Source organism: Neodiprion fabricii, chromosome 2 (assembly GCF_021155785.1).
Source record: "Neodiprion fabricii isolate iyNeoFabr1 chromosome 2, iyNeoFabr1.1, whole genome shotgun sequence".
In the NCBI taxonomy this organism is placed as follows: domain Eukaryota; kingdom Metazoa; phylum Arthropoda; class Insecta; order Hymenoptera; family Diprionidae; genus Neodiprion; species Neodiprion fabricii.
Window position 1 is genome coordinate 27,115,098 of NC_060240.1, and position 21,845 is coordinate 27,136,942.

Consider the following 21,845-nt stretch of genomic DNA (forward strand, 5'->3'; position numbering starts at 1 on the left):
AGGATTTCCAAGTATGCGTATTACGTATGTTGTTACAGTAGTTCGAACAGAAAATTGTCCTAAATGAGGTTTATATTTCGATTCTAGTAGTACAAAAATAGAGCTTTAATAATGGCATGCACTTTCTGGCTCGTATATTTTTCACATTATCAAGTGTTTATGTATTTCAAAAAATATTTATCGATTTCTTGTTAAGAGGAGTATCGTTTTATGACGTAACATCGATAGTGTTAATTTCAAGCGAAGAAACGCCACTTTGATGAATGGCTCCGTAAACACCCCCGTATACTTGTAACCCGAAGCTGGTGATATTTGTTATGTCCAGAGGTTTTGCGTTGGGAACAGCTTTGCCTCTGTAGTAAGCTGTGAAATTTGCCAGAGGCAAAGAAACCGTGGAAAATATTTCCGACGACATGGGGGCCTAAAAATCAGAAGGTAATTATTCAGCAAATAAGAGTGTAGAATTTTCCCTGAATAAATAAATTTACGGCTGAAATCTGGTCCCTGAAATACAATTCAAGAAATGATGAAAATCGTATGGCAATACGTATATTGCTGGTCGGTTACTTACCTCAAAGAATTGCTCGTAAGTTGGATAGGGCTCGTTGTTCTCGCCATCATGACGCAAAACAACTTTGTAGCCAGTACTGTTGCCCTGAGCTCTGCAGTTTATATGGATAGTGCTAAGCCCGACAAAATTCATGACCGTCTCGATTCTGACGCCTGCAAATGCTGCTCCATTTGACTGAGGGTTGAGAAGCGTGAATAATATTGCTCTTCGAAACTCTTGCGTTTCTTGCATTACAATCACTGCCTTTGATTTGCCGACAGTTCTAACCGTGTCTGATTGCTCCGTCCAATCGGAGACATTGTCTGACGATGTAAAATCGAACAATGAGAGATTGATGCTTTGTAAAAAATAAAAAACAAGAAATTAGCAACTCGGAGAATTGTCTTTTTCAATAATAGCAAATATCATGATTGAAAATGATAAAAAACTAGGAGAAACATAGCGAGATTTGATGAACAGCTCGGTGCGATCGGAATGTGCGGCTATAATCTATCCACGACTATCTATCTACTCCAGAACCATGGGAAGGTAATTCGAAATCTATTTACTCCAGAGTGTATTTAATTTTTTCTTCTTCCGAAGTATCCCGCGCGTGTAACAAAAATCCTCTCAAGATGTTTTGGGCTTGAATGTTCGACAGTATGAAGGATTGGGGCTTCGAATGGAGCCTGTGATTTATGTACGAATCAAATATTTGGTAACAGTGATTTCAAATTTTTTTTAGATCAATTAATAATTAGCCACCATCTATAACTAGGCATTAATTACGCACATTGTCGGTTGAAGATGATTGGTATGAAACAATGTTGTAACGAAACCTTCGCCTAGTTCAATAATAAATATAAATTATATTCTAATTATGGGTCATACGCTAGATAAGACATATGATAGACATGGAATGTGTGTAATAGTAGCTTACCTTTCGTCCTGTGAAGTGACAGCAGATCCCATGATTAGAAAAGTCCCTGTAATTATTAAGCAAGTGTTGAATGCCATCTCGGGCTGGTTTTTATGCGAAGAGATGGGAACTTATTTTTGGTAAATTAATCTCCGTCAGATAAAATCGCGAAAGCAAGATAAGGTAAGGGCCGAGTTGACCGCGTTGACAGACGAAATCAGACTGTGAAACTAACGACCAGTTGCTCTTGTCCCGGTGCATTTACAATGAGAAATAATACCGGTAATCTACGACAGCCTGACTTAAGCAGCGATTTATATTTAGACTGCGAAGGATGTTACGCAACTAAGAAATCTGTGTATGAGGTCAGCTGACGGGTTGTTATGTATATAATTCTAAGCGTCTATCTCCTATCTAATCGTGTTGTGTAGTTATACTTCTGTTTCTTGTTCACTTTGTATCGTCATCCGGTAATATTATTGTAATATCCCATTACTGGTATATCTGCATATCCTCAGGAACATTTACGACGTCGACTAAATTTCTAAAACCTCACGATCTACACGATGAAGATAAAATTTTTAATTGCCAACACCAGCAGAGGCTTGATATAAAGATACCGCGAACAAATTTTTCTGCTGCGTATGTCCCTCCTTACCGATACCCGATAAATAAAAATGAATTGGTCTATTCCACTATCATCAAATTTTTGTTTAAAATTAAACAGTGAAATTAATTGATTCTAATATGTATGATGTCACTGCATTTTACCTTATTCCACAATATCAGAGTTCCCTCATGACTATAATACGTCTGTGCTTCAAGATTATTAGATCTTTTGCGAACGAATCACTCTTTTCCGACGCTAATTACTTCGTTGATTTATTGAACTTCATAACTACCGCCTGTCGGCTGCCTTTCCGAATTATCTACAAGGAAACGTTTAGTTTCTTGCTTGTACGCCGACGCAACATGGATAAGCATGACGTGTTGAAGTAGTTTTCAGCCGCATGTTACTACGAAATTTGAAAAATATTCGTGGACCGATTTGATCGAAATTATACATATAATACATGCAAATATTAATACACTTATTAGCTCTGACGATAGATTATGATATGTTTTTGTAGATTCTAAAGGTGGTATTGGAGATTACGAACTCATGAAAGCATCGTTATCGTATTCGGACAAGTGAAAGAATACAATATAAGTATAACATATGTTATGTGAGACTCCTATACGAAAATTGATATCGTTGAATCTTCAATTATCTATTCAGATATTCCATTTAATCTTATTTCATTTATCCTCTCAGAAATTTCACATCAGATATCTTAATTTTCGTGACGTCACAGGCAATTTGCAATATATTTGGCTATTTTTCAGGGACTTACAAGTTGCGAAGAGCAACAAGTGTTCCATTGCGCCTGCGGCTATGCAACCAAAACGCATCAGTAATACAAGTTGCAATTTCACGGCGTTATGCAGGTTGTATATGACACTCGACAGTTTTGATCCTAACCTCAAAGTGTTGACGAGTCGACGACGGGCAAGCTACAAATAAGTAAGGAAAAATGTCAACCGTCACCTTCAAGACAGATCCCGGATTTTGCCCTGACTGCGGATCGATATTACCGCTGCTGGTAAATGTCGGCGGTGTTGCTTGCTACAGCTGTAAACGGAACTGGGGAGTAGAAGGTTAGAAACAATTTCAACACTACTCTAGCACTAATCGTTGGAATCGCCACGAGGGTTGAAATTTACGTTCGCGTTGGATTACCTAAGGTTGGTTTAGACTAGATTAATACGGTGGATATCCAATGTCGGATTCGAAATAGAAATATCTTCATTAACGCACCAAGCTAAATTCACGGGATCTCGTACTTACTTAAATTTCGGGGTAAATTCGTTTAATCTAACGGTGCACGATATTATTCAAATTCACGTGACGCACGACGATGGCGATTCGAGGGGTTCGAGTGCAAGCTGGAATATCCAAATTCCCTAGAACGTACCAGATGCAGAGAGAAACGAGATAGTATTTCGAATAAATCGAACACTATAAACACCAGATAGAATTTTGATGTTGGATTAAAAAATGATTAAGCTGGTTTCCGATTGCAATCGCGGATCATGAACGTATAAAAAATCGGTTCCTTATTCGATTTAAATAATAATGTGTGTTTGTAATAATTGTACATTTATTTAAGTACGTTCGTTTTGCTCTTACAGTTTTCGGGGATATGGCAGTGTCGTACACCCTCAATTTCAACAGTAAGGACGCCTATGCTTCGTCGGCAAGGCAGGGAGAAGCCGCCGACGATGAAGACGAAGCCGAAGGTCCGGTCGTCGAAAGGAGGTGCCCTCAGTGTCAGAATGACAAGATGTCCTACGCAACGCTACAACTCAGGTCAGCCGATGAAGGGCAGACAGTTTTCTACACTTGCACCAAGTGCCGGTAAGTGATTTGAGTTTTGTTACTTAAAAATTTCGTATTCAATTATTGTTTACGGCATTCACACGCGTTAAACTTGTCACTCAACAGAAATAATTTTTCTTTCAGATTCAAGGAAACTGAGAACTCGTAAATTCTCGAATTACTTGCGAGGTGACCGTTGCGTATTAAGGTTTAGTTTATAGTTAATTATATATGTAATTTACGTTTACTTGTACCCAATACGAACATCAATTTATACTCACCCACATGCCTCGTTTTATACACGAACAACAAATGTAGCGTTAATATTTTGACTTAATAAAAATATCATGCGTGTAATAAAACATAGAACTTTATTTATTTTACATTTAACAAATAATTAATAATGGGTATTACAAGCAATTGTTTATAATACTAAAGGGTTGTTTTTGTTTTTCTTATTTTTTTACTTATTCCTTCTCCCTTGTTTTCTTACTCTTATTTATTAAAGTTACTTTAACAATGCTCAGAGCACTTTTCGTACTTTAATTAAGTACCTCTTCTTGTATTTACAAGTTTGGGTAACGAGCTAAACTTCAACTATTACTATTATAGTTTATTTATTTTCTATGTAAATCTCACCCTTTTTTACGATAATGCTCAGTGGTCCTTTGTATAAAAACCTCAAATAGTTGACAACAATGAATTATTATCAATTATTATTATCATTTCTATTATTATTATTACTATTATTATTATTATTATTATTATTATTAGTAGTAGTAGTAGTAGTAGTAGTAGTAGTAGTAGTAGTAGTATTCACGGTAACGTATATTTTGATTAGATCGACATATAAAGTTTTGCAGCCGATCCAAAGTCGACGACTTTTTTTTTATTTTTAGCCCATAGATATGCGGTTTTGTCGATCAGGACCATATAAGAATGAAAAAAAGTTAGATAGAATGAAAAAAGTAGTCAACGAGACAAATAGCTGCTAGAAAGTTTTCTCAGAATTGAAAAATGATTGTACATTACATAGCGTTCTTGTACACACGATCGTGCCGACAATTTTAATATAGGGAAAAATTATCTGTAGAGTTGAGGCGATGTTTCAATAATATTATTATTTTATTATTATTATTAATAATAATTTTTATCTTTCAATATTTATTTATTTATATTTATAATATATTAAAGTTTTGATATAAAGATTAAAGTTACCCGTTTGCTGTTTGTAAAACAACACGCTCTATACAATGAAATTTGATAAAATTTTATTCATTCATTAATTTTAGCTCATTTTATTTTATTTTATTATTTTGTAATAAGAAAATTACTCTCTTTCCCACAGCCCTAAGATATTAAAACACGCACCGCAAAAAATTCACTTAATCATCATTTATCCTAGTTAACGTTTAGTTTATTACCTACTTGACGACCTTCAATGTTAAACGAAGGTTTCAAGTTCTAAGGCCGTAGCGGAATCGGTTTCACGTTATAACAAACTGCGGAAATTCCGTCTTCGTATCCACACGGTTATTGGATTTATCTTTTTTTTTTTTTTTACCAATGTTAATATTATTTCTACATTTCTATTTTCTCTGTTCAATTTACTCGACCTTGACGACTGTACGTGTGTGCTAGTGTGTGTGCGTGTGTCTGTGTGTGTTACGTATATCGTTTTTATTTATTAGTTGATTGAATCGGCTTGATCACTGCAGCCTTGTGTCAGTGAAATATACGCCATTTGTAATATACATATATACAATTATATGTTATGTATATTATATGTATGTATATTATAGTGTGTGTACTGAATTACTTTATAGCTATAACATGTAAAACGGTAAGTCTTTCCCCCCTCTACCTCCTATCTGGGCTCGTAATTTACGCGAACACTTCCACAGGTGTCAAAGATTATTTGTTATACATTAACTATATCATATGTACAATACTAGCCAGAATTGTGTATGGTATGTATATTTATAGGTATATGTGATGTAAGTATTTATGTACAAACAAATTCTTCTCTTTTCATTCGGTATAAATTCTTTATCTCATTACTTCACCCAACGTTATACGGATGATCAATTACGCGATGATTACCTGATCATGAAGACGTCTCGAAACAATCGTCCAAAAAGTTCTCCAACGAGTGGTAAAGATGCGCCCTAGATTGGGCTATACCGTGATCTTCGTCTGTATAAGTCTGCGGAAACAAAATGAATTTTGATTTTCACCGTGACGATTGGTCGCTTATTGAAAGCAAAACTGCAAATTAAACTATCTGCAATGAAAAGAGATTGGGAGATTACAACGAAGAAAAGTGATGCGGATAATCGAAAAAACAGTTCATCGTTATGGACGAACTAAATATACTCGCTAGACAAACAGTCAAGGAGGATACTTCAGGTTGAAACAGTGAACGAGAAAAGTCAATTAGAGCGATCGTTACTCGTTGGTACGATACGGTACATAATATGTAATATCTGAGTAGCTGATTATGCGCTTGGCGCACGCGTTAATTAGGGAAGTTAAGCTCGTTTGCTTAATCTCGAGTAAAAATCCCGCAAGCAGATCGTTACACAAACTTTTCTAAAAGTTGCTCGGAAACTTTTTGTTTTCTCGTGTTTCGTTTTAATTTTATTTCATTTTCTTTTTATTGCTTCTCTTACCTCTTTTCATTCCTTTTCTTTGCATCTCCTTAGCTTTATACCATACCTGCTGTCTGAAGAGAATATCCTTTTGCTCGAGTACTTTGGCAAGCATCAAAGATTGCTGGTAGTGCACGTTGTCGTCGAGAGTGCCGTGGATGAGATAGTAGTCCTTGTTTCTTATATTGTCGGCCTTGTTCAAGAGCTGCCCTCCTTCGTATCCTACAATATTGTCAGCCACCGTAGGGAGTCCCATAAATCTTTCGGTGTAGATCGAGTCTGAAGAGGATACGAATTAAGATCATCCATTGATTTTTTTCCCCATGATAACTTATCGCGAAATACGTGATTTAAAATTGAAAACGAGCATAGTTGATTACCATACAAAGCCCAGTCCGTCACCGGAGCTACGGACATCCCGCATTTGAAAACACCGTCGTAGTCGAGCGCTAAGCTCATTCCGGTCGCGTAACCGCCGTAACTCCATCCCCAAATTGCAGTTCTGGTCGAGTCAATGAAGGGGAGATTATCTTGGAGATATCTGTAATTAAGATCGAAAGGTAACGGGTATGAAACGCGGTGAATTCTTGGAAGTCCGAAGCTTTCACCGCGCATCGCTTTCAAATTAATCATTCCCGTGTACTTGCCTTTGTCTATGAGAATAATTTTTATTCTAAGTTACAGGCTGTCTGCGCTACGACAAAAAACATTAATTTTCGTGTCATCTTGAAGGTATATTTTTCATCATTATGGATAGATTTTCAAAGTAGCGGTATGAAATTCAGGATGGGATGTTTTTCCGACCACGCTGTAGGAACACGATTAAATTTTTAAAACCGAGTTATCTTCTTCTCTACATATTATACCCATAATACTCTAGATTTCTCAGTCTGCTTGTCCGTATGTTGGCTTTTAACTCCAGAATTAATGAATCAATTTTGTTGTTATTTTTTTCTGTGGATAGCTACAACGTGTGGCTAGATTTTAGGCTCTAATTCGTTACAATTAACCAGATCGAGATATAACGATATTTGTAAGCCAAGTCGGAAAAGGAACAAAATCCCATATCTCATTACATTGTTTTTCAACAAGATGCGTTTGAAAATATCAGCGGGCGGAGCCGCAACGGACTGCTAGTAATATAATAATATGTATCTAGGTATGATGCAGTTATACCCAGGAAATTGGCAACCTCGGTGGAAAAGAGAATTGCGCGACAGCACACACGTATAGAAGAGTAAAAATCTGCAATCAGTTGGCGAGCCTCCAATTCGAGGTCGACTTTATATGCGACTGGACACGATGGGAGGTCGCGGAAGGGCGGACACGTAAAGAGAGAAAACGGTGAAAGAGAGAGAGAGAGGGAGAGAGCGTGAAGGATGGAGCCGCGCAACAAACGACCGAAAAGAGAGACGCACCGATATATCCGGGGTGATACGGAGATTTCCTATAGAAATAAACGACTCTGTCAAACTTCAACGGGGTCCTATCTACGATGCATCCACCTATGTATACGTATATCTCGGTGTTGGCAAACTTTCGAGGGTCACGAAAGGGTTACAACCGGACAATGGAGGGCCAAAAGGAAGAACGGCAAAGTAACGGAGAGAAGTTGGCGGATAAGACATCGCACATTTTCCTCCTTTTGTTACATTTCACTTACTCGATCTAACTTTTTGGATTTTTTTTTTTTTCTCCAACAGCGATGACGTAGAACATTAACTTCCGCAAGCTGATCAATGCTTGTAAGTTTTTTGGACATACACGAAAGTGGAATTGTGGTAAAATTATTTCTACCACGATATAGTTCGGCTTGAAATAGCGACCGATAAATGGTGAACGTTGAAGGTGATTGCGGAGCGGAAATAAAATTGGAAATATGCCTGAAATTGCGGCCATGTTCATTTATTTTACCTGGCTTTGGGGGTTATCTGGCAGAAAAAATGTTCGAATCATTCTTTCTCTGTTTTACGCGGAAGAATTCCGGTCAAGGATTTACTTTCGCAGTTGGCGATATAAAGTAAAGAAAAAAACTAACAAGACTACGGAACAGAAAAAAAAAAAGAAAAAAGAAAAAAGAAAGATTGGTCGGTAAATTTGGGTGGGAATCGAAAGGTGCAGAGCCGCATGAATGGAAATCGAAGTTCGAATGCGCGTGATTCGCGGAGAATCGGTGGATGAAGGTAAATTCAATTGCGCGTTTGTTCATGCTGCAATTCCATTCGGTGGAAAAGCTGCTTAAACGAATTGTCACGGAGGGTGAGTTGAGAACTGAATTCCCAAAATGAAGAGAAAAAGAGAAAAAAATTAAAAAAAAAAAAAAAAAAAAAAAAACAAAAGGCAGAGAGAAAAGGGCGAAGTCGGCAGAAACTCGTTAATAATCGCTACCTTATATGTACATAAAACTCGGCGGTAAATTAAGTTCGGGTTTCCACTTACTTACTTTCTCACTTATTCACCAGGCGGGCCTACCGCGTTAACTTGAGAAAAGGAAGCTAATTTAACGGACAGCGAAACGAAATTAGGTGTTAGGAGGTAGAAATTACATTTCACTGTCTACGAAAAACCCTCGCAAAGCTAGTTTCCTCCATTCTTGTCCACCCGAAAACGTTGGTAAAATATCAGAGAGTGATTATAAGAAAAAGAAGGGGGTGGAACGAAGAGGAACACGGGGTAAATGATAAGGCTGGATTTTGATTAAAGATCAAATTGATCGCGCATCGCACGGTAGTCAACCGTTTACCTACTTCGTAACGTTGATTTGGTCGTAGATCTCGACTGTCCCGAGGTTGCGATAACCGGCGAACAACATGCTGTTTCCCTTTAATCCGGAACCCCTGCCGTCAATGGCAGCGTGGATGATGCTCTTGTTTGTAACTAGATAAGAACCCCAGTCAACGTTGAACCTCTCCGTGACCTGATAAGAGTCGGGACCACCGTATCTAGAAAAGATTTATATATATCTATAGACACATCTTATTAGGTCTTAAGCTGTATAATTTCAAAGGTGACTCGGGACGAGAACTCGTCAAGTTTTAAAGGTTTTAATATTCTCATATCTTTTTTTTTTTTACTGTACCACTAAATTTCATTTTTTCAACATACGTTTATACACTTTGCAGAGATAAAATTTTATCCCCTCCTTAAACCCGAGCGGTTCGGATCGCAAGAGGCATGTAAACAGTTTCTGTTATAGTCACACACGTATATATGATACATAATTTTGGCAAGCGAACAAAGTAGGGGGCGGAGAAAATAAGGAAAGACGAGATTCTTCCATGAATTGAAAAAGGTTTGTTAATAATTCCAAGAACGTCTGAGGAGGGAGAATTTCTCCGTTCTACCGCGGATACGAAAAGTCTGGAAAACGTACATGTTACATAAGGAGGGTTCCAGCTTTTCCCTCGATGAGTAAAATTGTGTACAAAGACGTAGGAAAAGATTAAAAAAAAAAAAAAGAAAAAAATCTCTGCTCACTGAAACTCTTCACAATGTTTATATTACTGTAGATTGCCTCATTTGTTAGAGATTGTCATCAGCTATACCACTGTAGTACATAGCTGTGCATAAAACGGGTAGAAATTAATGAAGTGGAAAAATAGCGGAATTACGTATCACAAAAGCGGCCCCTTTCAATCCAATATATAAATACCAGCCCGTTATAAGGTCCGTGAATTCGTTAGAATTTCAATGTTCCTTTTTTAAATCCATGCTAATTCAAAGGTTTGGTTGCCTTTGTAATTGGTGCAAATATTCACAGTTATGAAAAAAACTTGTACAAACGTATCAGATAAACGTGTACTGTATTACGGACGCATTCTTTTTCCATCTTTCATTTCCATTTGAGCATTGAAAAACTCATCATCGCTCCACCCTTCGATCGTGTTTCCGGGATCGTTGGATGTAGAGAAAATTTCTCGTTTTTCTTTGCCTTTGCCTTTTCCCAATTACCACGAAAGCTTTCATGCCGTTTCTTTCATCGCGTTCATTAATATTTGCATGTTTAAATTCTGGAAACTTTTACATCACATAATTGTAGGAATATTGTATACGAACGGGCGAAATGCTTCCCCACCTTGAAGCTGCTTCAACTACTGCTGCGAGAACATGGAATAATTAAACTTTAACTGTACGATCAAGATCGCTGTCGAACTTCTCTGCTGCTTATTTTGCGCTTTTTTTCGTCATCGGTGTCCGTTTCTTGACAATATATATATATATATATATATATATATATATATATAACTAGCGGTGCTGTTGGTTTTGTGCAGTTATGAAACTGAGCGCACGATTGTTTCGCACCAGCCCCAACGAAGGGGTAATTTTTTTTCACATTATATATGAGACAACGGTGTGCAGTGGTAGACCCATGCAAAACGCCATGGCTTATCGGGCGCGGAGGATACGAGCGATAAAAAGAAGCGAGTCGGTTCTCGTTTTTCCCAGTTTTATTTTTTTATTACATCATTTACCTCTTTTTTTCGGCACTTGATCAAACGCTTTATACATCGCCGTTACGCAGTACACGCGATTTAATATCGAGAGTATAATCGTTTGAGTACGAGGCTCGTTTATCGCCTTTTAAATTCAGACGGATATGTACATAGAGTGAAAATATTCCATCGTTATCTCATTTTTTTATGGTAGGTTATTCTCGTCTCGTTATTTTTAGAAGAAAAATATCAAGTGTTAAAGTGAAAAAATGATGGAAAAATAAAGCTTGATTAATGAAACGGGTAAACGATTTTGGGAATGTTTTATACGTGCATGTTATAGTTGAAAATTGGGATGAATAAAATACTTCAGGATTATATTTAACCAGTGAGTAATTGAACTCTGCCCTAAATATCATTTTCATTTGCTAATGGATAAAATCGATAATTGTATTACTAAAAAGTGTGAGAAAATCAGTGGTTACATGTTATGCAGAGAGTTGTAGTCAATTTTGTGAGATTTTTATTTGATTTTGTGTCAATTTTGCCAATTATTTCCAACTTTTATTGCATACATCGTGGCGAAGTAAACGTCAGTTTTCGTTACGATATGATTTTATATCTATGGATGTTCGATACATTGCACAGCTATTTGTATACTCGTGTATGTATAGAAAAAATCTGGGCAATCGCATCTGCAAATATCCGCATATAAAAATGCAGAATCAGGTTCAAGTTAAAAAATACGGATAGAGTCGCTGTATGGTATAATATATTAATATTGCGGGAGATGTCGTGCGACGAAGATGAAAAAAAAAAGCAAACGTAGACGCGTAGTGGTGAAAAACTTGATAAAATGTAGAATAAAAATGGAAGTATTTGAATATACCGTAGGTTAAACGAAAATTTATGTATATCATAGTTTTTAGCAATATGGCAGAAACGATCGTCAACGTCGGAGCGGCGACGTGATTATTGTGAAATACGATTTCATATATTTTCAGCATATATCAACGGTGGCCTTCCAAGCGCCTCGGTTTTCCCTTATCTTTTTTCTAATTTGTGCGCGCTTTTCCTCCTCGCGACAGCTTTAAAAATTTCAAAAGTAAAAAAAAAAAAAAAAAAATAAAACCGTTACCGGGTGTATGCACGGCAGCAGCTGGCGGCGTATCTGCTTCTGTCGGCGAATCATAGCATTATTAGAATTTACGCATGGTAGTTACTCCATCCTTTCGCGATTTTCACTCTTTCGCCGTATGCGCGTACAAATAAGTGAGACAAAAATATACCTGATTAGCGTAAATTTGCCGGCCGTAGGTTTCGCCCGAAAACATACGTACACCGCTGCTGCATTACAGCTAATCATGTTTTACTACACGCGTCACCACGCACTATGCGCTTATGGGCATAGATACGTATGGGGAATTCCGCGAAATCTCGATCAAGACTTTAAGTCCATGTCTCTGATTGGTTTTATAATTATTTTTACAAAAGTACACGGCGAAAATCGCAATCTCAATTTTCTCAGAATTTTTCGACCCAGCATATTTGAAGTATAATTTAAAAACCCCCCCAAAAAAACCCAACTTTCTGAAATCTGAAAAATTTTGAAAAATCTTGTGTAATGTAACAAAATTTTTGACACCACCTTAGAAGATGGAGATTTCATAACTTCAAGTTTGTCCGGGTGAAAAAATTTTGTTACATTAGATAACAATTTTCTGAACTTTTTCAAATTTTACAACGTTGGGCGTTTTTTTTTTCTCAAGTTTTTGCGATTGCGATTGAGTCTTTCGCCATGTGCTTTCGTACAAAAAATTATAAAGCCAACCTGTTATATTGACTTAGAATATCGATCGAGATGTCACGGAATGCCCCATACATATGTTTAATGATGCACGTTGCCTTGTATAACAGGTAGAAAATCTACAATTTGGTATATCCGTTCGCTGCTGCTGCATACTTATTATTTACCACGGTACCTGAATGTTCAGTCAATATGAACGAAAACATTAACAACGCTCGCCTCCGAATCGCGCAGAGTAAATATCAAACGTGGTTAGACACGCAATATGCATAGTTTGCATACGTGCATTTAACACGAGTACAAATCATATAATGCGATAAATTCTGACCATATCACGATCTGTATCAGCTGTACGTGTACTTATATATTATGTAAAACGATGATGAACGAACAAGCGCACGAGGGGTTAAAATTTTGGAAAACGAAGCCATGTGTGATTGTAACTGGCGTGAAGAATTATTGATAAGCATTACTTTTGATATTTTAAAATAAGAGAGTAGAGTAAATTTAGTAATTCGAAATATCTATAATTCGAATTCGGTCTGGATAAATTTTGACTAGAAAAAAGTAAATGAATGTTTAAACAAGTGATGCGAACATATTTCACAATATTTTCCCAATGCAAGAGTAAACTTTGCAATTCGAGACTATACGTTATACTGCTAAAAGTGACAATTAGCGAGAGAGGGTAAGGGATAATATGCGTTGTTACACGTGTGTAATAATATTACACAATATCACATCTTGGCGTGAAATCAGTCCTAAAAGATTACGATTATTGTGACGCGAGCAATATCACGAAAGTCGCGGCTCGTAGTTGGGTGAAAAAATTATAGCTGCTTTTAGCGGCGCGAAAGTAAAACGGAAATAAAAAAATTTACGATACATGCTGTATATGTATGTATATATAATAAAAACAAAGAAAATAAAATAACTGCACATAGTGAACTTTCAAAGCTTGGGTTGAGTGCTTTCATTGAAAACACTTGGAAACAACGTCAACGCTGCAGAGCACATGGCACATTACGTATGTATGTATGTATGGATGTATGTACGTATAGGCGCGACTAAGAGGAACTCACGTATAGACTCTTAAACCCCTACCTTTTACTAGGAGGGAAAAAAAGAAAACATGTCGAGGGAGAGAGAGAGAAAATAAAACCAAATAAAAGCGTGACAGGAAAATGGCAAACAAGAAGAAAATCACACGTTTAAGGTGTGTACGCGTATTGCAGTTACTTACCGCCGCCGTTTATACCGCAAGGTAGCGGAAGAACCAAACGTGACTTACGTAGAAAAAAATAAAAATAACTGTGGAGGAAAAGAAAAAGGCGACTTGATGGATAAAAATTCGAATAATGTGTATAGAAATTCTGACAGAGGTAAATAAAAAAAGAAAAATGCACTTACACATAGACGAGCATCGGATACTTCGTGTTGCCGGTCAGATCGGCATTCGGCGGAATAAGAAGTCGGACCTGAGCTTCAAAGCCGCCGGTAACAGGAACTGTGTACCTTTTGACATCGGGCAGAGATTTCGCAGCTACGACTTCAGCCACGTCCGAGTTGTCTTCCCATGAGTATATCATGGTGGTGTCCTTAAACAGTGGAAAGAAAGACAACGCGATGAATACCATGGACAATGAATATAATAATAACAATAATCGGGAGCAGTTTTTCCGCTGCAGTTTTGTATCCGAGCTCGTAACACGTCACACGTACAATGTTAACACCGTATCGGTACTGCCGTAATTTTTAAAAGCGGTATATTCGAAATATTCAGCAGGCTTTTAAAACTCCCGAGCACCTTGGTTTATATTTTTATTATTCGTATAATACACACTTGGCGTTTTTACGCGGTTTTTACACAACTACCAAGGTATACAACGTCTCTGCATTGACGCAATTTTTGCACCCCCTGTTATCGTTTGTTCACCGTTACCAAAAATGTATCTTCACAGTGTCAATAACGGTACTTTTCACGATGTGAAAACGCACATTATTATTACGTACGTAAATACTTAGACGAAAGAAATACAATATTAGATCTTGGTGGGTTCATCTTTTTCACATGTTCATTCGCAGTTAAAACATTTACGCGGTAGTTGGTATAAATGCGTATCGGCAAGGAAAACGATCCCGGAATCGACGCGGTGTCGTTTTGTATCAGCACAAGTTGCAGCTGGGATTTTGCGAATAATAATCGCGGCATCTGCGCAAACAGTTAAATTTGATTACGACGTTTTTCGCGGGGCAGCACCTGTTACGTGGGTGCCACATATGGATGTAGCTTCACCCCTCTCATCGCCTCAGCCACATTTCGGAATACGCGGTTTCATAAACGGTAAAGGGAGAAGAAAGTGAAAATAAAAATAAAAAAAAAAAAAAAAAAAACTATCATTGCTATATGTATTAAAATTGAATATATAGTAGAAAAGTGATAAGAACTTTGTTTCGGAATTATTGGTGAACGCTGTATAGTAAACATACGTGTATAACAGGATGTTTAAAACACCGTGAAATAAATTTTACCGCTTTATAACGAATTGTGGGAATTGTAACTCGAGGAAAGAGGAAATAGAGGTGTAATATAAAAGCGTCATCAAGGAATTGTAAGGGGTGGCTGCACACACATGTAATAAGGGTTGTGACGAGCGCTCAGGTGCCCGGCACAGGGTAGGTGGGTATTACCTAAAGTGAATTCCAAGTGGGAATCATTCCTCGTTTCCTGTCGTACACGCCCGAAAGGACTTTGATAATAATTGCGTTGCTTGCAAATACGACGTTGATTGTCGTGAGCACCTGACGGTGCGTTTAAAACAAATATTAATTATAAGCGGGTTTCTACCTAGAATGAGATTTGCGGGACAAATGCGCACGTCAGGCATGAAAGGCAAAGGAGAAGAAAAAAATGACGGAAATATTCAAATAAACTAATATATATATAATTAAAGTTGGTTCATAATTTGACTCGAAAGATCGTACACTCAATGCTTGGGCTTGGAAACGAGATTTGTGTATTTACATTTTTCAAATTCATGAAACACGTATCGTATCTCCGCAATTTTCAATCGTCCGCGCGAATTACAAAACAAACTTTCGATCTGAAACGTAATTACGAACAAAATTGTATGAGTTTCGCAAAATTTCACAGTATGATACACGGATGAAAAGCAATGAATGCGTGGGAATAAACAAACGGGAATGAATACAGAAAAAAAGAGAATTTTTATGCGTTTGGTTTACTTTAAAGCCGTGTATAATACGCGGCGTTTCTGTGCCTGTTGAATTATACACACGATCGGAATGAATTTTTATTTTGTTTTATTTTTTTTTTTTTTCGACAGAGATTTTATTAACAGACAAAGAGTTGTTTTTATGCACGCGGGTATAGGATTGCAATTTTTTATTTTCCAATCCAAATTGTACATTTCAGGAAAAAAATGAAATGAATTTATGAGGAGAATAATGGCAACAGAAGCGATTTCCATGAAAATATGTCACAATTAGATGTGTACTGTGCACTTGATTAATGAAAAATTCTCTCTCCACAGCCTTCTGATCGAAATGCCTGTGTATCTTTTATTCGAGTATGTTGAATATTATGATAAACGTGGCCAATGAGGAAGACTGTAAAAAATGGACAGGTGGGCGAGAAAAGCTCGTCAATGGATTTAAGATGGGAAGTGTTTTGATTCTGTCTGAATTGAATTACGAATTGAAAAACGGGGTCGGAAACTTTGGCCATTCAATCGCAGCGGTAAGAGAAGTGAAAAAGGAAGAACGAAAAGAAAGGAAAAAAACGTCAGGAAGATAGAACGATACTAAACACAGTGGAGGAAAATATCGCAGACGATGCAATGAAGTTTATCAAATACTCGACAATTTACTATTTATTATTAAATTATTAATTATTAAAAAAACTATTTATCTTACGTACCTACAGAGTTGAACTTTGCATGGAGGAAAGAAAAAACAAATAAATAAATAAAATTGTCGAGGATATATTTTCACAACTTCTCGAACGTTAATTGTGAGCAGAGAGGGAAAAAGAGCAAGTTGTTAATTTTATAAAGCAAACGGTGAGAATCTTAAAAAATTTCTTTACTTACTATGGAACAAAATTCGTTCTTACAATTAAAATGAATTAAACTCAGCGCGGAGAGTTGTCATTTATCGTCAACTAAATGCTTGTAATATAACAGCTGTATAGGCATAAATTAAAAATTACCATCGCAACGTAACATAACAAAAAACGGATCCATAAATTACTAAAGCAAAAACGGAGGAACAATTTCACACCGCAGGGGTACAAACGTGGTTGACCAGGAAGAGAAATGAGGGTAAGATGGAAAAAAGTTACACGCAGAGACAGAGGAGATAAAAATCGTGACAACGAATGTCGCTTACCTTGGAGTAAACCGATATTTCCGGTACACCCGGACCCGCGCAGGTGAGAATGTAGTGGGAATTGTCGGTAGATAGTTTTGCCGTATTGTAAAGGCAGTCAGTTTCCTCGTTCGAAGACTTCACCCCGCAGCTGAGACATTCCTCCGTGAAATCCGTCGTCGTTATGTTCACTCTGTACAGGTGCTGCTGAGCCGGGTCTGAAGTTGCGGTAGCCAGGTAGTATCTGCGTAGTCCAAGTTGCGAGAGAAACGAACGAAATGAGAATTTCGTCGACGTTGCGCGTCTTGTTTAAAACTCACCGAAACAAAATTCTTGTCGAAACAATCAAACGCGCGGTTAAGGGTGGCGAAACGGACGTTTATTTGTGTCAATTCGAGATCTCTTGGCCTAATCAAACGTTCGTTTTACCCAATCGATTAAATGAAATTGCAAACAATTTGTTAGACCAATAGATCTTGAATTATTGTCAATAATATACCGAGAGAAATTTTTAGCTCCGGTTACCGCTCAGTCCTTTAACTATTTTCACTTTTTACCACAATCGAACAATATGGTTCTAGGTAGAAAATGAAAATTAGTTTTCTAGTATCCGTTACTATTCTTTCTCATTACGATCGCTGTTGCTATATTTTCTTGCAACTGTTGGGAAAATTTAATGCCTGTGCAACGATATTTAACTAAAAAAGTAGAGTAAACCGAAGAAACTGATTTTGTAATAATTCCAACAATATTCAAAAAGTTTTTGTTTTCTCAGCGTAAGCATTCGTTCCACCTTCCGTAACCGCGCACTTGGTTAAATCAACAAAATTTTTTTCACTCTGTGTTCAAATCGCAAGGCGTTTGCGAAAAATACAACAAGCCCTGATAATGTACCCGTACAAGGGTTCGTTCGCATATCCAACTTTCTCGTGAGTTATGCCTCTCGTGAAATCGGCTCGAGGAGCGGAGAAAAAGTTTGAAAGAGATATCCGAGAGGTGGCTATTGGTCCCGGATGTCCGGGTCTTCAGGGACCTCGAACTGGCAGGGAGTAATGCGGGCTAACCGCGTTCACGAGGGCGATAAATAATTCCCGTAGGAAATAAGAAACCGAGATTCGTACACGCACGCCGTGCGAATATACTTCCGCCGCAAGTGCTAGCCGTCAAAAATTTGGCAAGTGTTAATTTCCTCGCCCGCTGCAAGGGGAGGAGGGAGGTCGGACGTTGAGCCGTGCACGAGTTACCAGCGGTTCAGATACACCCAAAAGCGGAGATGGATGCGATAGGTTAAATGAAGCGGATCTTCAAATTAATCCATTCCGAACACCGTGCCGCGTGATCCATCTTCCCGTGGGATAGTCTCCACCTCGTCGCAGCTAGTTCATGGCGAACCGACGCGGGTTCACCCGGTGAAACAATGTTCATCCGTGTTCGCTACATCCGTTGATGGAGCGTAGCGGCTATTATCCTCCCGAATCCCGAGATGTATTGAATTACGACGAGCCTGGAGAGGCGACGCGTGCAGGAATTTGCAAACTCTTGCGGCACTTCGTAATACGCAACCGCGAGGACTCGTTTTTCACCAATTTTCATCAACTATCATCCTCGTCCCTGTTGCCGCGAAACGCTTAGTCCGTATCAGGTGAGCGAAGGAGCGAGGAAAACTTTCCTACTTCACGACGACGAAAAGTTTATCGTCGTCTTCGCCGTTGCGGAAGGTGTTACAGAATGGAAATACCCGCCTGCCTCGCTGCACTTTATGCATAGTTTCAACCCACCGAGGAACAATATGCATACCTTCTGTAATAACGTTATGCCGCAAATAAATAGAACGATTTTGCTTCCTTCCAAGTTCAATCAAGCGTTCGTTTCACTTTAGTCATTTCAAGATGTGATTATTCTCGCGGTACATGTTCACTGTCACGTGAGGTCAAAACAAGGGGACCATGATGTGTCGCGGAAACTAGTTTTACCTGTTCTAGCGGTTTTCAGAAGTACGTATTTCAGCATTGATAATCAAATTTTTATACACGTGTAATTCCTAGGTCAACGCGCAGCTAAAATTTTTTTCAACAAAATCAGGTTGGTGTCGTGAGATTAAAGAGACAAAGTTAGTCAAATTTGACTTCGTAAGGCATCGTTATCTTCGGAAGACAAGCCAGTTCCGCTCGAGGACAAGGATTTTTTTGCTTTTCATTTTCAGCTGAGTTACGTGCAAAATAAAGACACACGTTTGTTTCGATTTTTCGGAAAGTTTAGTAAATACGTGACGTTATTTTATGTATTGAATATTTTTCTTGCATACTCCCAAACTTATTTGTAGAAATGTCACGTTTTCCGATAAAAAAAAAAAAAAAAAAACAACTATACCTTGTGAAATCGAATCGGACTAACGGTGCAGATTCGACTTTACGACAACCAACTGATTTTACCGAATAATGGACCTATGCGTACTCTTCATGAATAAATTACGATAAATATGGTCTTCGATGCTTAATTAAACAGCAGACATTACGGACGAGTTATAATAAATAGAATGAAAACAAAAGTCGATGTGTAATTTGTCTGCTAAAAGCGTGTACATACATTATATAAACATACATATACACATATACATAACGTATACGTATATACGTACATATAAAACACGAAATCCGTATCAAATCCACGGATTACTCGTGACTCTAACAGATTTGTACATTTCCTACGAACCGCTTCTACAAAATACATTTGTATATACAGGACTCGTTAATGGTCTGAAATTCCGCGTCTGGATTTCGGTCGCAAACCCCTTTCAAACCGTGAAACGTGTTACGGGACGTAAAACCATTTAGATTTGAAACGAGATTGCATAATAAAAAAAAAAAAAAGTGGCAAAAACAAAACATGAGATAGAATATCACAGCCGCGGTTTCGTCCCGATAGGAAGACCTTCGTCGGTATTCGAAGGTGGATTATTATATGTATAGGATGAGGTCTAAGAAGCTGGATATTGGCAACCGAGCGGTGAACGGGGAGGACAATTTGCTGACTCTCGGTTCCGCTACCGAGCCACACCTCGAATGCAATTAAGCTGAAGTTTACGCAACGCATTAGTAGTTAAACTGCTGATACTCTCAAACTGCAATCTAATTAGGTCTGCATGTACGTGTACACGAGCATGTATGAATACGTACGTATACACGAGCGAAGGGCTAGATTGACGAGAGGTTCAAGTTGCAGGAACTATTATTCGTGACTCCGCGGATCAAAAAGGGTCTCCCCGCTCCTTGACCTTAAAGCCCGACTAACCGGAGTCGGAAGAAGACTTCAAGCCGAACGTTTTTGTCGTATGCCGCTGAGAAACACGTACATTAAGCATTGATGGAAAGTTGATGATACGAGTTGAACATTTTTACAAACGGAGGAAATATTGATGGCTGATTTATCGTTACTCACACCAACGAGCTGTCTTCGTCCCAGGAAAGTATCTCGGTGACGACGTGGGTGCCGGACGTTAGGGCCGTGGAAACCGGTGAACCGGAAGTGGCGTTTGTTATCATCGTGAGATGTCGCCAGGCTCCGGAGTCACCCTGATCCTGGGGAAGAATCAGGAGAAATGCGGTTCCGTCGCTGCTGAATATCGGCGGTTCGAATTGTTCGACCCAACCGGCGGTTTCCGCGTGCGACAAGCCCTGGACGATAAATAAAATGAAAATTTTCGTTCCGTTCCATTTTTCTCCGTAAGCTATATATCGGGTTCAGAAATCAAATACCGTGGTGCAGGTGTTCGTCGATGGCTCGCAAAGCTGTACGTAGGCAATGTTCTGCACGCGGTTCATCCAGGTAGCAGAAATCAGATTATTGGTCGGGAAAGCGACAGCGGCTAAAATCCGCTCGTCGCTGTCCAGCTGAGATGGATGTGATATTTCCACCAGCGTTACGTTTCCGGTCGCGGCGAGCTCGAGATCTACGTAGAACAGTTTTACGGTCGGATTCGTGGTCCCGCTCTGGAAAGAAAAAAAAAAAAAAAAAAAAAAAAAATGGTGAGGAAAAAAAGAAATATCATCAATGAGTTTACCCTTTTAATCGAATACGTGACGACTGGCCGAACGCAACGTTCGAATGTTTCGTCCAGACGAAGAGTGAATTTATGCAATAAAAAAAAAAAAAAAAAACGTCTAAAGGTTTACATACATCATAAATACGCAGTAATTTTACTCCAAATCTTCCGAAGAAACATGTAAAATGAAAAAACAAATAAAAAAAAAAAATAGAGCAAACTTGCCGCGCAGGGTTTTAAATTACGTATTTTTGTCAACTTAATTATTCTTTCTCTTCTTTGCCTCTCCGTTACTTCCTTTGACCCTTTTAATTCACCCCATGAGCGTATGTTATTATACAGACATGAACGTTGAGCTCAGAGTCATCCGATGACTCGCACACGTAATTACGATTGTTCATCCAGGTGGTAATTTCCCTGTAAGCAGATACCTATCGAGTTTCAAAGCCTCCGCCAGAGTAAATTCACCGAATGGCTCGATGTCGCTTGGGAAATTTACGTTTAAGACACGGGCGCCCGCACACGCAAGCGACGCGCATACACGGGCGCGAATTTGCCATTGGACTTTGAAATCCTATAACAGCCGGTTGTGGGATTAACGCTATGCATACCCATGCATAATATCTGGTTATTTG

At 38.3% G+C, this 21,845-nt stretch overlaps 3 protein-coding genes across 19 annotated transcripts in view; 1 reads left to right on the forward strand and 2 right to left on the reverse strand.

Moving 5' to 3' along the window:
* Window positions 1-54: 54 nt before the first annotated feature.
* Window positions 55-3,445, reverse strand: LOC124174947. 8 transcript variants are annotated; one of them, XM_046554640.1, is made up of 4 exons: window positions 3,358-3,445; window positions 1,491-1,536; window positions 572-908; window positions 55-421 (listed from the first exon to the last, which is right to left on the reverse strand). In XM_046554640.1, exons 2-4 carry the CDS (start codon window positions 1,520-1,522, stop codon window positions 209-211), a joined length of 582 nt encoding a protein of 193 aa, XP_046410596.1. In that variant the 5' UTR covers window positions 1,523-1,536; window positions 3,358-3,445; the 3' UTR covers window positions 55-208. The 8 variants fall into 8 exon arrangements, with proteins under 8 accessions (XP_046410596.1, XP_046410601.1, XP_046410598.1 ...); XM_046554645.1 differs by lacking the exon at window positions 3,358-3,445 and adding an exon at window positions 3,328-3,350; XM_046554642.1 differs by lacking the exon at window positions 3,358-3,445 and adding an exon at window positions 3,250-3,342.
* LOC124174950 (DNA-directed RNA polymerase I subunit RPA12) lies at window positions 2,846-4,250 on the forward strand. The gene is made up of 3 exons (XM_046554647.1): window positions 2,846-3,167; window positions 3,702-3,927; window positions 4,033-4,250. Exons 1-3 carry the CDS (start codon window positions 3,044-3,046, stop codon window positions 4,055-4,057), a joined length of 375 nt encoding a protein of 124 aa, XP_046410603.1. The 5' UTR covers window positions 2,846-3,043; the 3' UTR covers window positions 4,058-4,250.
* A 1,117-nt stretch (window positions 4,251-5,367) lies between these two features.
* LOC124174945 (venom dipeptidyl peptidase 4) overlaps window positions 5,368-21,845 on the reverse strand; it is a 207,678-nt gene continuing 191,200 nt past the window's right edge. For all 10 annotated transcript variants that reach the window (XM_046554627.1, XM_046554628.1, XM_046554629.1 and 7 more), the window contains exons 9-16: window positions 20,924-21,157; window positions 20,607-20,842; window positions 17,190-17,412; window positions 14,190-14,377; window positions 9,287-9,481; window positions 6,920-7,080; window positions 6,607-6,818; window positions 5,368-6,094 (exon numbers count right to left, since the gene is read on the reverse strand). In XM_046554627.1, the coding sequence (XP_046410583.1) occupies window positions 5,996-6,094; window positions 6,607-6,818; window positions 6,920-7,080; window positions 9,287-9,481; window positions 14,190-14,377; window positions 17,190-17,412; window positions 20,607-20,842; window positions 20,924-21,157 (1,548 nt within the window). In that variant the 3' untranslated portion in view covers window positions 5,368-5,995. The remainder of the gene's footprint in view (window positions 6,095-6,606; window positions 6,819-6,919; window positions 7,081-9,286; window positions 9,482-14,189; window positions 14,378-17,189; window positions 17,413-20,606; window positions 20,843-20,923; window positions 21,158-21,845) is intronic.